Source organism: Solanum tuberosum, unplaced genomic scaffold (assembly GCF_000226075.1).
Source record: "Solanum tuberosum cultivar DM 1-3 516 R44 unplaced genomic scaffold, SolTub_3.0 scf00025, whole genome shotgun sequence".
Taxonomy (NCBI): domain Eukaryota; kingdom Viridiplantae; phylum Streptophyta; class Magnoliopsida; order Solanales; family Solanaceae; genus Solanum; species Solanum tuberosum.
This window is the reverse complement of record NW_006238951.1, coordinates 1728941-1743815: the sequence shown is the minus strand read 5'-3', so window position 1 is coordinate 1743815 and position 14875 is coordinate 1728941. Positions and strand designations below refer to the sequence as shown.

Genomic DNA, 14875 nt, shown 5'->3' with positions numbered 1-14875 from the left:
CATATATATTACTCGGTCCTGATTTATGTGATACAAATGAAATTTCAAAAGTCAATGAATTTTTTATAAGTATTTTTTAAAATTAACTTGTTATTTATTGTGATTTATAATATATTTACGTAAAACATACTCTAAATAAAAATAATTAGCAACTTAAAATATATAAAAACATACTAAAAAATTGATCAACTTCAAATTTCATATGTACCACATAAATTAAAACAGAAACAGAAACAATAACATATATTCACGGGGCCCCATATCTAGTAGAAGAATAAGCAAGAGAATGCTCAACTATCTAACTAACTTTCCACCCTTATATGTGTCCGTCATAACAATCTAAGATCATCTTCTTGGTAAGCTAAAGTTATCTAACACTAAGAACCAATAAAACGTTTTTCGGAAAATGATTACAAATTAAACAGGGACGACCAAATGGGATGTCCCATAAAATTTTTACATTGGATTATCTAACCGAGACCCAAATTGACCAGGTCTATCTTAATTCATCAAACTTAAAATATGTTGATCATGACTCAATATTAATGCAATGAGAAACACCCTTCGGGGTGGCCCAGTGGTTTAACTTGGGACTTCCATGTTGGAGGTCTCAAGTTCGAAACCTCTTGCCAATGAAAGCAAGGGGTTTGCCTTCTGGGTCGAGCTCGTCGCACCAGGCTTGCCTAGTGTGGGTTACCACTCTCATGTGGTTTGTGAGCTATTGCATAGGAGCGGGGGTTTTACCCTGTGCACACCCAAAGGGTAGCGGCTGCGGGTTTCCCTTGTCATCAAAAAAAAAAAAATTATAGTGAGAAACTATTTTAAATATCTATTAGAAATTATTTGATTAAAATATACATATTCAAATTTTCAATCAATATTATACATAAATAGATAATTAAATATTAATATAATATTAACATGATGACTTAAATAAAATTTAAAATATCAAGAAAAATAAATTCAAAAACCATTGCAGAAATTAAACCACTATATATGAAAAATTCACCACAAAAATAAATAAAGTTCTTCATATTTTTAGTCATACAAAATGTTGTTGTTACATTTATTTCTGCTTCTGTAAAATAAAATGTAAAATAATATAGTATATAAAATATAAAATAATAATAATAATATATACGAAAAAGAGCCTAGAATACCCTCGAAGTATTGAAAATGGTACACAACTAACCCTCATCCACCTATTGGCTCCCAAATACCCTCCCCATCCACCTATTGGCTCACAAATACCATCCCCACCCACCTTTGGGTACAATTTTAGCCACTTCATTAATGGAGCATCATTTAAAATAATTAAATAATCCTTTTAATTACGTGGCGCTCAACCATTGGTTGCAATTACTATGAAGATTTGGGAGAGAGTGGTGGAGATGAGGGTGAGAAGAGGGGTGTCCATCTCTGAGAATCAGTTTGGATTCATGCCGGGACGTTCGACTACCGAAGCCATTCATCTTATGCGTAGACTGGTAGAAAAATATAGAGAAAGGAAGAGAGACCTACATATGGTGTTCATTGACCTTGAAAAGGCCTATGACAAAGTACCGAGGAATGTCCTCTGGAGGTGCTTGGAGTCTAAAGGAGTCCCAATGATTTATATTAGGGCGATAAAGGACATGTACGGTGGAGCCAAGACTCGGGTTAGAACAGTTGGAGGAGACTCAGAACATTTCCCAGTTGAGATGGGGCTGCATCAGGGATCAGTCCTAAGCCCTTTCCTATTTGCTTTGGTGATGGACGAGTTGACGCGGTCTATTCAGGAGAAGGTCCCTTGGTGTATGTTATTTGCGGATGACATAGTACTGATTGATGAGACGCGGGACAGAGTTAATGCGCGGTTGGAGGTGTGGAGACAAACGCTGGAGTCCAAAGGGTTCAGGTTGAGTAGGACCAAAACAGAATATTTGGGGTGCAAATTCAGTGATGTGGTGGATGAGACAGATGTGGAAGTGAGACTTGCCGCACAAATCATTCCTAAGAAGGAAAGTTTTAAGTATCTTGGGGCTGTAATCCAAGGGAGTGGTGACATCGACGATGATGTCACACATCGCATTGGGGCTGCTTGGATGAAATGGAGGCTTGCCTCTGGAGTATTGTGTGATAAGAAAATTCCACCGAAACTTAAAGGTAAGTTCTACAGAGTGGTAGTTAGACCGGCCTTGTTGTATGGAGCGGAGTGTTGGCCAGTCAAGAACGCACACGTTCATAAAATGCATGTTGCGGAGATGAGGATGTTGAGATGGATGTGTGGACATACTAGGAGTGATAGGATTAAGAATGAAGTTATCCGGGAGAAGGTGACGCCCCAGTGCGGAAGTGTGAGGTAATGGTGGTAGAGGGTACGCGGAGGGGTAGAGGTAGCCGAGGACATGACTCTAGATAGGAAGGAGTGGAGGTCGCGTATTAAGGTTGAAGGTTAGTAGGGTTAGTGTGTTGTCTTCCCTTGCAAAGGTATGGGTTGTTAGCGTTTGGAGTAGACCTAGCCTTTTGTTGTTTACTGTGTTTCATGCATCGCATTACTTTCTTGTTGTTATTGTCTCATCTGTTGATTATACGCTCTCTTTTGTATTGGCTGTTATGTTTTATATATATCTCTCCTGTCATTTAGATTTGTTGTTCTTGAGCTGAGGGTCTCCCGGAAACAGCCTCTCTACCTCCACGAGGTAGTGGCAAGGTCTGCGTACACTTTACCCTCCCCAGACCCCACCTAGTGGGATTTCACTGGGCATGCTGTTGTTGTTGTTGTTGTTAAATCCACTCATTACCCACCCATTTTTAACTAAACCCACCCCAATACTTATTAAACCCGCCCGCCCCAATGCAAAAAGAACCCAACTAATAAAAAAGAACCCTAAAACCTTTGTTCCCAAATTTTCATATTGTTTTGGGATATTTAAATTTTAATTCTAAAATATTGATTTAATCTAATCAATATAGCTTCGAAGTTTAGTCAAATTGACTATTGAGAAGTGAAAAGTGATACATATTATGGGACAAGAGGAGTAATGATCTATTCTCGTGTTTGAACACCAAGAGTACAGGTTGCATAGATGCCTTTGTTTTACTCCCATGGTTGCCGAACAAGAAAAAATGGAAAACAACATAAAGAGAGGAAAAATAAGTAACTAACACAAGAATTCAATTTTAATTATCTCACGGCATTTCATAGGTGGTGCAGTGTTACATAATGTGGCTAACATGCATGTCCATCCAACTGTAGGACAGTTAGCTATAGCAAATTCAGACTATGGAATTGTTTTTTTATATGGGACAATTTAACTGCAGAAAAAGACAACACAATTGATCTAGTAAGTATCAATTACATCTTCTAGAGCTTAACCATGAGGTCCCAAAAGTCCTTGGGTATGAACAGATGTGCAAAAGGGGAACATGGAAGAAGGCTTGATTATTGCATCATCTTGTACTCTAGGTTCCAATATCCTAGTTTCTATAAATGAGAATGAAAATTTCATGTAAAATATACGTGACTTTTAGGAAAAGGCCAATTTCAGGTTGGATTGAGGATCATGAGAAATGTAGTGTAAATTTGGGAATGAAGGTTTTAGGGTTCTTTTTTATTAGTTGGGTTCTTTTTGTATTGGGGCTTGCGGGTTTAATAAGTATTGGGGGCAGTTTAGTTAAAAATGGGTGGGTTTAAAATTATATTAAGGTTGGATTGAGGATCATGAGAAATGTAGTGTAAATTTGGGAATGAAGGTTTTAGGGTTCTTTTTTATTAGTTGGGTTCTTTTTGTATTGGGGCGGGCGGGTTTAATAAGTATTGGGGGCAGTTTAGTTAAAAATGGGTGGGTTTAAAATTATATTAAATAATTAAATTGCAATCAATGGTTGAGCGTCACGTAATTAAAAAGATTATTTAATTATTTTAAATGGTGCTTTGTTAATGAAGTGGCTAAAATTAGACCCAAAGGTGGATGTGGAGGGTATTTGTGAGCCAATAGGTGGATGGGGAGGGTATTTGGGTGCCAATAGGTGGATGAGGGGTAGTTGTGTAGCATTTTCAATACTTTGAGGATATTTTAGGCCCTTTTCCGTAATATATAAACATAAAATAAATAAAAAAATTATTATATAAAAATAAATTAAAAAATTCTTTTTTTTTGAGATAAAAAAAATAATTCTTGTATGAAATTTAACCAAATTTATGAGATATGTTAATTAAGTAATAAGGGATGTATTGGTAAATATGTATATATGGGAGGGATATTTTAGTCTTCAAGAAAATAATGTTCTGCTTCTGCTTTTTTTAAGAATTTTTTTTTAGCTTCTTCCCAACAGCAGAAAAACTGCTTCTGTTCCATTTAAAAGCAGTTTTGAGAATTTGCCAAACACTATTTTTTTTCAAAAAAACAACACTTGATCTCCCAACAGCAATGCCAAACAAGCTCTTAGTCATGTCTCTAATATCATGGCAAACTTCAGCAATGCTAGTTGAGCAAAAAATAGAGCCACAATGTTGAAAATTGCTTTCAGTAATTTTCTTTTTAACACAATTAGTTGCAATTTTTAAGATGATTTGAATTATAAATTTGTATAAGGTTGTTTTAGTTAAAGATATTTTTGGATTTTTGAATTTAAAATGATGCAGATTTTGTGTTTTAAGTTGGCTATTTAAAGCTCTTATATGCTTAGTAAAATTATTGAGAGATATTTCAATCAATACTTTCAACCCTTTCTGTTGCGCCATCTTTTAAAAAACCAACACACAAGCTACTCTCTCTGCCCCTTGTATCCGTCATCTAAGGTTTTGGCACACACCAATTAAGAAATCCATTTGATAACATTAACTATAATGAGTATTTGACTAGATTATCCTTACCTCTTCCTTAAGGGTGATTAATGACAATGTGCCTTCTTAAATTTGTAGTAAGGATGGAATTGAACAAACAATTAATGGCTTTTTAATTTTCTAAAATGTAAAATATTTTTGAACTAGTCTTTTGATGCCCAAGTGACAGATAAAAAGAATTGGAGAAATATAACATATAAAATAACTCACAACAGACATCTCTAAGTAGCAGAGCTGATTAACAAATACCTCAACAGCACCTGGGCTTCCAGCTAAGTTAAAACAGTGAGATACTGTTCCACTATACGCCCTGGCACCAAATCCCCAAGCAGGAAAGCGCTTATCAGAATCATAGAATTGTATGACATCTCCAACCTCCATAATAGCCTGTAACAAATACAATGACCAACTATCAGCAAAACTTTTCTAGCATGCAGACTTCTGAGCATGACATTTAAACTTCTGATAGTTAGCATATGAAATGAGCTTAAATGAAGAAGTTGGGATTCATCTAACCGAACCTAACTTGTTTAAGATTGAAGAGTAGTTATTGTTGTTTGCATAGCTAGAACTAGAACCTAGGATTTGTTATAGATCAGAAAGTTCAAGGTATATATCAAACTTAAATGTGTATAATTTCAGATTCCAAACCGACAAAGCTCAATCACTAAGATTACATTGTTTTTTGGGTATAACAATTGGACAAATTCGTTACTAGAGCCTAAAACATCATAAAGTGCAAGGCAATCAAGAGAACACAGTAGATTACAAAAATCATAAGTCACAATATTCTTTTTTTTAATGACCCATAGCTCAGAAAATTCTTTAATTTCGACTTCTCATTTCGCTGGCATATAAATAACACTCAGTTGTCCTGTTATAAGGCAATGAATATTGGAATGTAAAGAACATGTAGTCAGTAAAGAAGAAGGTGATATCCCCTTACCCTCTGGTAAGCATTCAAACGGCCAGAAGGATCAATATAGTGCAAGGAATCAGGACTGCGAGGATCTCCATTAGAAGCTAGGGATTGGATGTTCAAATGCATCAGTAAAATAGTCTTAAACCAGGCCAATCAAAATAACATGAAAATATTTTATAGTGCTTTCACCAGTAAAATCCACAGCAACCATAAAGCTAAGCTCAAATCCATTAGAGATGTAGTCAAGAAAACTATAGAGCTGCTTCTCAGCATATCCTTCAACAAAAAGTTGACCTTTCAGGACCTGAAAGAAACCAAACAGGTGCAATTATCATATAAAGGTAGGAATCAACCCCACACCCAAAAAAAAAAAGAACCATCAACTATTGATGAAAGTTTACCTTTTCATTACCCTGAAAACCAGAAGGTGGTGAAGTGAAATTTGCACCAACTCTGCTCTTGTGCAAAATTTCAAGGTCTGCCACTGTTTTTTGTAATTTCCTGAGCAAAAAGAGATATGATAACTGAAACCAAAAAAAAAAAAGAGCTATAATGATAATATTAGTTTATATCCTAAACAGATACCCGATGAGGACATGATTGCCACTGTTGTTAAAGTCAAAGCACTCTATAACTAATGGATTATCCTGCAAGAAACAGAAAGACCCACTAAGATCCAAAACTAAAAATAAATGGCAATGTAACTATGGGAAACTTTTAGTTGCAAGAAAACCATAATAAAAATTATTAAGCCTATTAATGCACTAAATGTTCTATTTTGGTCCCTTTCTTTCCTTAAAAAACACTGAAAATCAGATAAAAACAATACAAAAGCCAACTGAAAGAACCGTCAGTTAGAATAATATTGCACCTGGCACATGTAATGTTAAAAGCAATCAAAGTAATCAATGGTCAAAGTGTGATAGAGTGTTCTAGCAGATAATATCAACCAGAAAGCAATTCACTTTCCCTTAAAGAAGAAACTACCTTATTCACAAATTGTTGCATAGTTAGACAGACAGGCCTCCATATGGGGTTCAAGTTATTATCTACGACTTCTGTCTTGCAAATTGGAACAGAACCTCCAGTTTCAACAATCCTAGATATTCTCAAGAAAGGATCCTGAAAGAACAAATATAACACAAGTAACAAGTGAGACTGAAAACACCAAGAAGCTCCATAAGAAAGTACAGTTTGTGTTATACATACACTTTTCGAGAATAAATCCTTGTTTTCCAGGTTGGTACATTGCAATGTCATCTCTACAGCAGTTCTTGAAGTGACTGTTTCTTCTGCAAGAACAGTAAGTTTCCCTAAGTTTTTCAGGACATGGTCATTCCTGTTGTGCAGATCCAGTGTTAAACTTCGGTTGTGCTTGGTTACCATCTGCCATAAGATAAAAAGGTAAGAAATTGTGTACAATCTCCATCATTATGATGCAAACAAACATATGAAATTGCAGTAGTGTTAGTGAATCTGAGGTGAAGTAACTACTTGGCAATCCAATTAAGAAAAAATTTGGTTGTGGATAGTTAAACGATAAGCACGTCTCATATACAGGACGCTGCAAGTAAAACCTGCAAGGAAATTTAATATACAGAAATGTCCCCCCTCAGCAAACACAATAGGTTGTGTAGGAGTCCTGTGCAGATTTGGACGACTTGGCAACTTTTAAATACAACAGCTTATATTGCTGCATCTGTGACCCTATATAGTGCTTCTAAGAAAATATCCTTTAAAGCATAGATCTTTGTAATCAAGATCGCTAGCTAAGAAAGCTGATTCACCGTGATACAACTATAATGATGATAGGCAAAACATAAAAACATAAACCGAAAAATACGACAGATGATATCATACGCTTCTAAAAAGAAATATGAACACAAGATCTTTGATCTAACAGTTCGCTAATATCCTTTGATAGTCAAAATACAAAAACTTAAGATACATCTATTCCACTAAGATCATGAGTCAACATCACCAAGAAGCAGCAGAATAAAGGATAAGAGATGTCCAGGGATATTATAGAATTTGAGTTACCCAAGTAAATGCAATCAACATACCTCTGAAAGAACACAGCTGCCTTCACCAAGGAAATCTTGGTCCTTCAATTTAAGATCCTGCAGTGCAAAAAAAATTAGGATTTAGCCAAAATCCTTGACAGATATATCAATGAAAAACAGAAACTTGTTTGTTGATAAATAAAACATATCACGCATAAAATATATAAATATGGTCAAGGGGAAAGAAAATATTATTAAACATTAGCAGTTCCATGAATTATATTTTTAATGGGTACTAAGACCCACTCTGGATCCCAACCAGTTTAAAAATATCATGCGTAAATTCAACTTCGCATTTTCAGTTTCAGAACTTACTAATTTCTGCAGGTTTGTTTCATATAGTCGACTACTGGATTAGAATTTAAAAAGAAGACAATTCAGCCCCACCCCCCGCCCTTGCACATTCAGGCATTAGTAATGTGGATACTAGTTATGCAGGGATTAGTTTTTTTTTGTGGAAAGACAAAAAAACAACCAAACGTTGTATAACTTATGCTAGATTTTATGTGGGTATTTATGTTTCTCATTTTTGTAACCAAAAAATGTATAAAATTATGCAAGTTTTGATACATGAATAACTCTTCTCTAACCAGCAACCAAACGACCTCCAATTCATATTATTATGGAGGTTAAGGGCTTATATTCAACCCATTCCCAACTCCTTCTATTCACTCCAATCCCCTCACAAAGAAAGAGGGGAAAGGCTGAAAGTGATACCCAAATAAAGCTAAGCCACTTCTTTAATGTAGACTAGCTGCTCTGAAGTACATTTTTCTATCCCTCATATGGACAAACAAGGTTCTGGAAACTGTTAACGATTGTCCACTTGCAGAAAGTAAGCATACCTTAACTGGTATGTTATGATATTTTGTGTCGACATCATAGACATGGAAACTGAAAATAAAAAATATAAGACGGTAAAGTGTGTCAGTAGCTCGTTAAACATAATAGAAATCCATAAATTCAAGGAGAAAATAAGTCTGAATAAAAAAAAAAGCCTACATCAGTGTCTGCACAGTTTCAAACTGGTACATGATATTTATTTTCTGTATCCATAAATGATCCAAGTTATTCATTATAACTTCTGTTCGACCAAGCTCTTCCAGTGTGCCATCTCTTTTTCTGATAGATACCACTGCCATTGGATCACTCTGAATTTACGTGGAAGACACAAAATCAATGATAATGCAATGCAAAAGAAACATTTGAACATTAAGAAGGATGATATAAAAACAAAGGAAATGATAATTTTTTTAAAAGAATCAGAAGCAGCTAATATAAGGTTGGTGGTTAAAACTTCACACTAGAACTGTTTATAATCAAAGCAGAAGAGAAATTGACCATAAGAAAAGATGTAAAGTTTTAGGCTTGATGCAAGCTCTTGCGTTTACACTTCAAACAACACAAGTATGAGTGTGAAATGAAGAGTAACGTTTAAATGAGTTAAACATAGTTGAAACTATGAGAACACTACTACACAAGAATATTTGTTCAGAAAGGCATTAGTGATGTTACCACTTATCCCAAGTAAAATATTTATAATATGGTGAAAATATTTCAGATCAGATAAGGCAAATTTCCTTGAGAGTCGGTTCTTTTAGGAATAGCTAGTTCTCTTATGCATTTAGTGGACATACTAACGCAGTACATTCATTCATTTTCACACTTCAATAATTTTATCCCAATGCATGATTTTTTACAACAAAATATAGTAACCTTCAAATATGAGCGTTTTGTTTGGAATTACATCATAAATGCTTGCAGATGTTCAATATGAGACAAAAATTAGACAGTTTTCTCTCCGTAAATACAGATAATTCATCTTTGGAATGGAATATACAATCTCGTTAACACAATTTACAGCATGCATATTATCTCCACATAGTTTCAACTTTCAAATAAGATCTCCACTAATAACTTAAAACGTATAACCAGGGATTGACACCACAGAAATAGCTAGTATGACATCACACACAATACAGTACAAAATAATAATGCAAAGATTAGCAATCACTGGATTATTGTATTTGTTATCTGATTTTTATTTTTTGTTACAAAAGTTAAAACATGTGTTGGTTTTAAATTGAATAGAGATTGGTTTCCAGTAATAACAGGCCTGATATTAAAACTTCATCAAATCCAATATATGTTTTATTATACTCCCTCCGTTTTTAATATTTGTGGCATAGTATGAATCCGCATAGAGCTTAAGAATGAAATGAAAAATTTTGAGACTTCTGGTCTAAAACATGCCATAACATGTGTGGCTATAGAACTTTTGAAACTTGTGGCCTTAAATATGATATACATTTGTATGCTTATAAAAGTTTCTCATTGAGGGTAAAATGAGAAGTGTAAAGTTAATTGTTTCTAAAATTAGAAGTTTGTCATTCTTTTTGGAATGGCCTAAAAAGAAATGTTTCACCTAAAATAAAATGGCGGGAGTATGTAGTAAAAAATTATTAGCTTGAAAAAATTGAATACTAACAAAATGTAAAAGTATCTTTTTAATTTTCTCAATATAAGAATAATTTAACATGACCCATTAAAAATGGTGTATACTGAAAATGAAATAATAAATAATAAAATTTGCAAACAGTAGAATTCCTCTTTTTAAGAATGAAACTTTAGTATTTGCGTTTATTGGTTTGCTTTTTCTTTCCTCAGTTCCAGTTTGGGTCTTTAGGTGTATTGCTTGCTTGTGTTAGGAGACCAAATGGGTAAGAACCAAGGCACCGGATGTGGACGGGTATAAGTTCTGTTAATAGGCTTGACATAAAGGAATGGCATAGGCATTTTAGTTAATAGGGAATTGAGGGACCAAGTAATTGAGGTCCAAAGGGTCAATAACAGGATGATGGCTATTAGGATAGTCGTCGGAGGGATCATTTTGAACATTATTAGTGCATACTCACTGGAAGCTGGCTTGGACGAGGAGGATAAGAAATGCTTATGGGAGGATTTGGACAAAGTGGGGGGAGGGGGTTATACCACACATTGAGGAGATTTTAATGGACTGATTGGGTCAACTCCAATGGGATATGAAGATGTGCAGGGAGGTATTGGTTTTAGGGACGGAAAAAGAGTTGACTATGGGGGATTGGGGGAGTAGTAGGGATGCAAACAGTATATGAAATAAGACGATCAGTTGCATTAGTGAAGTTGCTAGAGAGGTGCTAGGGGTTTCAAGAGGTGGATTTGTTGGCATTGCGGAAACCAGTGGTGTAATGGAGTAGTCCAAGGAAAGTGGAATCTAAGAAGGTGGCGTATGCAAAGTTGGTGGAAACTACAGGTACGGACAAAGAGGAAAAGTTGTCAAATAGAGAAAGGTATAAGATGGAGAAAAAAATGCATAGCTTACGGTTACGGCGGCTAAACCGATAATTTTTGAACGCTTGTATGTAGAATTAGAGGAAAAGGGTAGGGATAAGAAGTTGTACATGCTAGACAACGCAAAGTAGAAGAGGGAACGTGACCTGGACCAAGTTAAGTGCATCAAAGATGATGACGACAAGTACCGGTGGGGAGACACTCACTAGACAAAGATGACAGTCATACTCCCATAAACTCTTGACGAAGAGGGGGACAGAGACATTGTGATAGGAGACTTAGAGCACTTCCAGCGGCGTCGTAATTTTGGATATTATAGGTGTATATAGGTTGTGGATGTCATGGGTGTTCTTCGTAGTATGCGCAGGGGAAGAGCAACTAGGTTTGATGAGATCTCGATGGAATTTTGGAAGTGCGCAAGTAGACCAAGTATAGAGAGGTTGACTGAGTTGTTTAATAACCTCTTTAGGACAGCGAAGATGCCCAAAGAGTGGAGGTGGGAATATAATAATTTCATTGTACAAAAACAAGGGTGACATTCAAAATTGCAACAACTATAGAGGTATCAAGCAGCTAAACCACACTTGATAAATGGCTCATCCAAAAGAGAGGACGCTACAAGTATATTGGGTCGATTATCCAAGGAAATGGGGAGATTAATAAGGATGTCATTCACCTTTTGGATGCAGGGTATTTGAAGCTAGTGGAGGCTCACATCTGGAGTCTTGTGTGTTAAGAAGGTGTCACCCAAACTTAAAGGAGAGTTCTACATAGTGGTAGTTAGACCAACTATGTTGTATAAGGTGGATTATTGGCAAGTCATGATCTCTCACTTTCGGAAAATGAAGGTTGCAGAAGTGAGGATGTTTGTGCAGACATAGTAGGAGAGATAGATTAGAAATAAAGATATCAAAGACAAGGAGGGAGTGTCTTTGGGGAGGACAAGATGCGGGAAGCAAGACTGAGATAGTTCAGACATGTGAAGAGAAGATGCACAGATGCCCCAGTGTGGAGGTGTGAGAGGTTGGCTATGAAGGTTTTCAGGAGAGTTAGACTGAAGTAGTGTTAGGGAGAGGTAATTAGATAGGACTTGACAGTTTCAGCTTATTGAGGACATGAACTAAGATAGGAGGGCGTGGATGACATGAATTAAAATAGAAGGTTAGTAAGGTAGTTGTGCATTGTTATCATAGTATTGCAATTGTAGTTTCTTGTCCTTTAAAATCTATTACTATTTGTTGATTCCTTGTATCTCGATTATCGTATTATTTTGTTGTAGTTTCTGGTCTATTACTATATGCTGTTTTTGTTATAAATTGATGTTTTGTTCTTTCGTTAGTTTTTTCATTGGATTGGTTTGAACTATTTTTTCTTGAGTTGAGGGTCTTATCAAAAACAACATTTATATCGCTGAGGTGGGGGAAGGTCAGCGTACACTCCACCCTCCCAAACCCCCATTTTGTACTTTGTGGGATTGCACAGTTACGTTGTTGTTGTTGTACTTTCTTATAATTTTACGGTCAATACTACCAACCTTATTAGAAATAATAAGCAAGAAATGGTTGATTAAACAACAAATAGTTTAATGGATAATTTGTTTATGTGATTGCTGCTAATACGTGTATTGCTATTCAACATTGAAATATGTTTAAATAATTCAAAATTTTATCCTGGTATCTATAAGGGAAACAAAATGGGTAATCAAATGCTTGATTAATAATACGAAGTTCTATGCGGAGATTGTTCTTTTCTTATACCTCAAATTTGTGATCACCACAAATAACTTATCAAGCCTTTGCTTCTACCTATTATTTGTGAGCCACACTGACAAAATTGTCTGCACGTTTACAACTGATCTACTCCTATGATCCCATCAACAAGTAAATAATCTAAGCTTGATCCAATAATTAGAATTTAAATAAACAAGCAAATCATTCCATGTCACTATAAAGAAATTTTGAACAGCAAGTATACCATAATATTACGAAAGTTAGAATAAGTTCCAAGGAGAATGACTTGGAAATGGACATCACCAATAAACTGGAAGATAAACATTAAAAGAGAAGGTACCTTAGAAACTATATCACGGTCCCGTAGCTTTGAAGCTGATAATGATAACTGCAGTTGACAATTCAAATCACATTATTATGTTTGGAGCACAACATAATGTTCTCATGTACATACCAATAAAGAAACCAATACCATGGGAAATTCCTTAAACAGAAACTGCCAGGAGAGCTCAAGAATTGAGGTCAACAGTTAATTGTATATCAGTTAAAGATGTCAAAAACCATTAGCATTCGTGAAACCAACACAATTAAGTATTGGCATAGAACGTGTAAAAATGGAGTGAAATGGACATTGAAGATTCACATAACCAATTCCAAAAACTAAGGCCTCCTTTTTTCCCGTTAAGATTAAGATGTCTCAATCTAAATGATTAAGACGTTGACTCCAGATTTTAACATTGAATGATTAAGACTGTTTTTTAATATTTGAATATGCATAATCTGTTTTTTTATACACATAATAAATAAATAAATATATAATTTAACTAAAAGTTAATTAAACATCATATCAATAAAAGTTTATCATTCAAACCCCACAACAGAAGCAAATTTGGCAACACTCAATAATGGACGAATCATTGTCTATAGTTGAGACTATTACTGAAAGAGATGATTAGAGAAGGAATGTATTTTTCCTCCCGTGGAACAATAGTTACCTAAATCAAATGACAGCTTAAGAGATATTGGGTTTATTGATTAAACTACACATCCAGATACTACAAGTCAGATCTTCTCCAAGTACAATAAACAGTGGAATTTTATGTTAAAATGCAGAGTTCATAACCACAACACTCAAATTTGGTAATGCAACTCTGCAAATATTTGGCCACAAAATTACTCATATTTTATTCCCAAGAGATAAAATTGGCCATAAAGTTACTCATGTTTGGTAATGCAACTATGCAAGGAAACCATGGAAAAATTCATGGAACTTTGGAGTTCATAACCACAACATTCCCCATCCCAAAAAAAAACTCTTGTGGGCACAAATGATGAGGTTGATATTTTTTGCCTTAAATTAAAGTAGCGTGTGGGATTCACCATGTCCATAATATTAAAAGAATGAAGTCAAATTGATATAAAAAAAAGGACCTCGATTGGCGTGCAAAGGGCGTGAAGACCCTTTGTCGTATAGAACAAGTCAACAGCATCATTGGGCCCTCCACCAGCACCACCGGCGGCTGCTGGGTCCATACGGTGCCCCACTCCTCCTACGGCCTGCTTCCCACCTTTAACATCCGACAAACAATTCCCCATCCAAAAAAAAAACTATACTCTATTGTCGAATCTCCTTTTCACCTTTTCGTATATGTATGTACTAGCTACCAGGTAAAACCCTCCTAAAACCGCTTTCAAGAAAAATAAGGATGTTTTGTTACCAAGTATTCAGGGGAATTCTTCTGCCCCTCTAGCATGTATATATACTAGCATTTCTTTCACCAACATTTTGAACAATTATCCATTACACGGTCTTTGAATTTTATAATTCAAAATTGGCTACTTCCTCTTACCATATTCAACTTCTTCTTTTCTTCCCTGAAACTTTAACCCAATTGTTATCTAAATTCTAAAATAGTACTCTCTCTATTCTTAATTATTTGTGAACTATTAAAATTACTATAATATCACAAATTTTATAAAATAATACTTAAAATCTATCGGT

The 14875-nt window shown here is 35.2% G+C and overlaps 1 protein-coding gene across 3 annotated transcripts in view; it reads right to left on the bottom strand.

The window, feature by feature from the left end:
• The window catches only part of LOC102585434 (protein BONZAI 3), a 17530-nt gene extending 2872 nt beyond the window's left edge, over positions 1-14658 (bottom strand). The window contains exons 1-12 of one of the 3 annotated variants that reach the window (XM_006341270.2): positions 14305-14658; positions 13214-13261; positions 8816-8964; positions 8659-8707; positions 7814-7870; positions 6960-7136; positions 6738-6872; positions 6336-6397; positions 6152-6251; positions 5940-6054; positions 5775-5851; positions 5078-5215 (exon numbers count right to left, since the gene is read on the bottom strand). In XM_006341270.2, the coding sequence (XP_006341332.1) occupies positions 5078-5215; positions 5775-5851; positions 5940-6054; positions 6152-6251; positions 6336-6397; positions 6738-6872; positions 6960-7136; positions 7814-7870; positions 8659-8707; positions 8816-8964; positions 13214-13261; positions 14305-14469 (1272 nt within the window). In that variant the 5' untranslated portion in view covers positions 14470-14658. Of the gene's footprint in view, positions 1-5077; positions 5216-5774; positions 5852-5939; positions 6055-6151; positions 6252-6335; positions 6398-6737; positions 6873-6959; positions 7137-7813; positions 7871-8658; positions 8708-8815; positions 8965-13213; positions 13262-13345; positions 13527-13868; positions 14187-14304 lie in introns of those variants that run through there. The other 2 variants (XM_015306121.1, XM_006341271.2) reach the window with 2 other exon arrangements.
• Between the last annotated feature and the right edge of the window lie 217 nt (positions 14659-14875).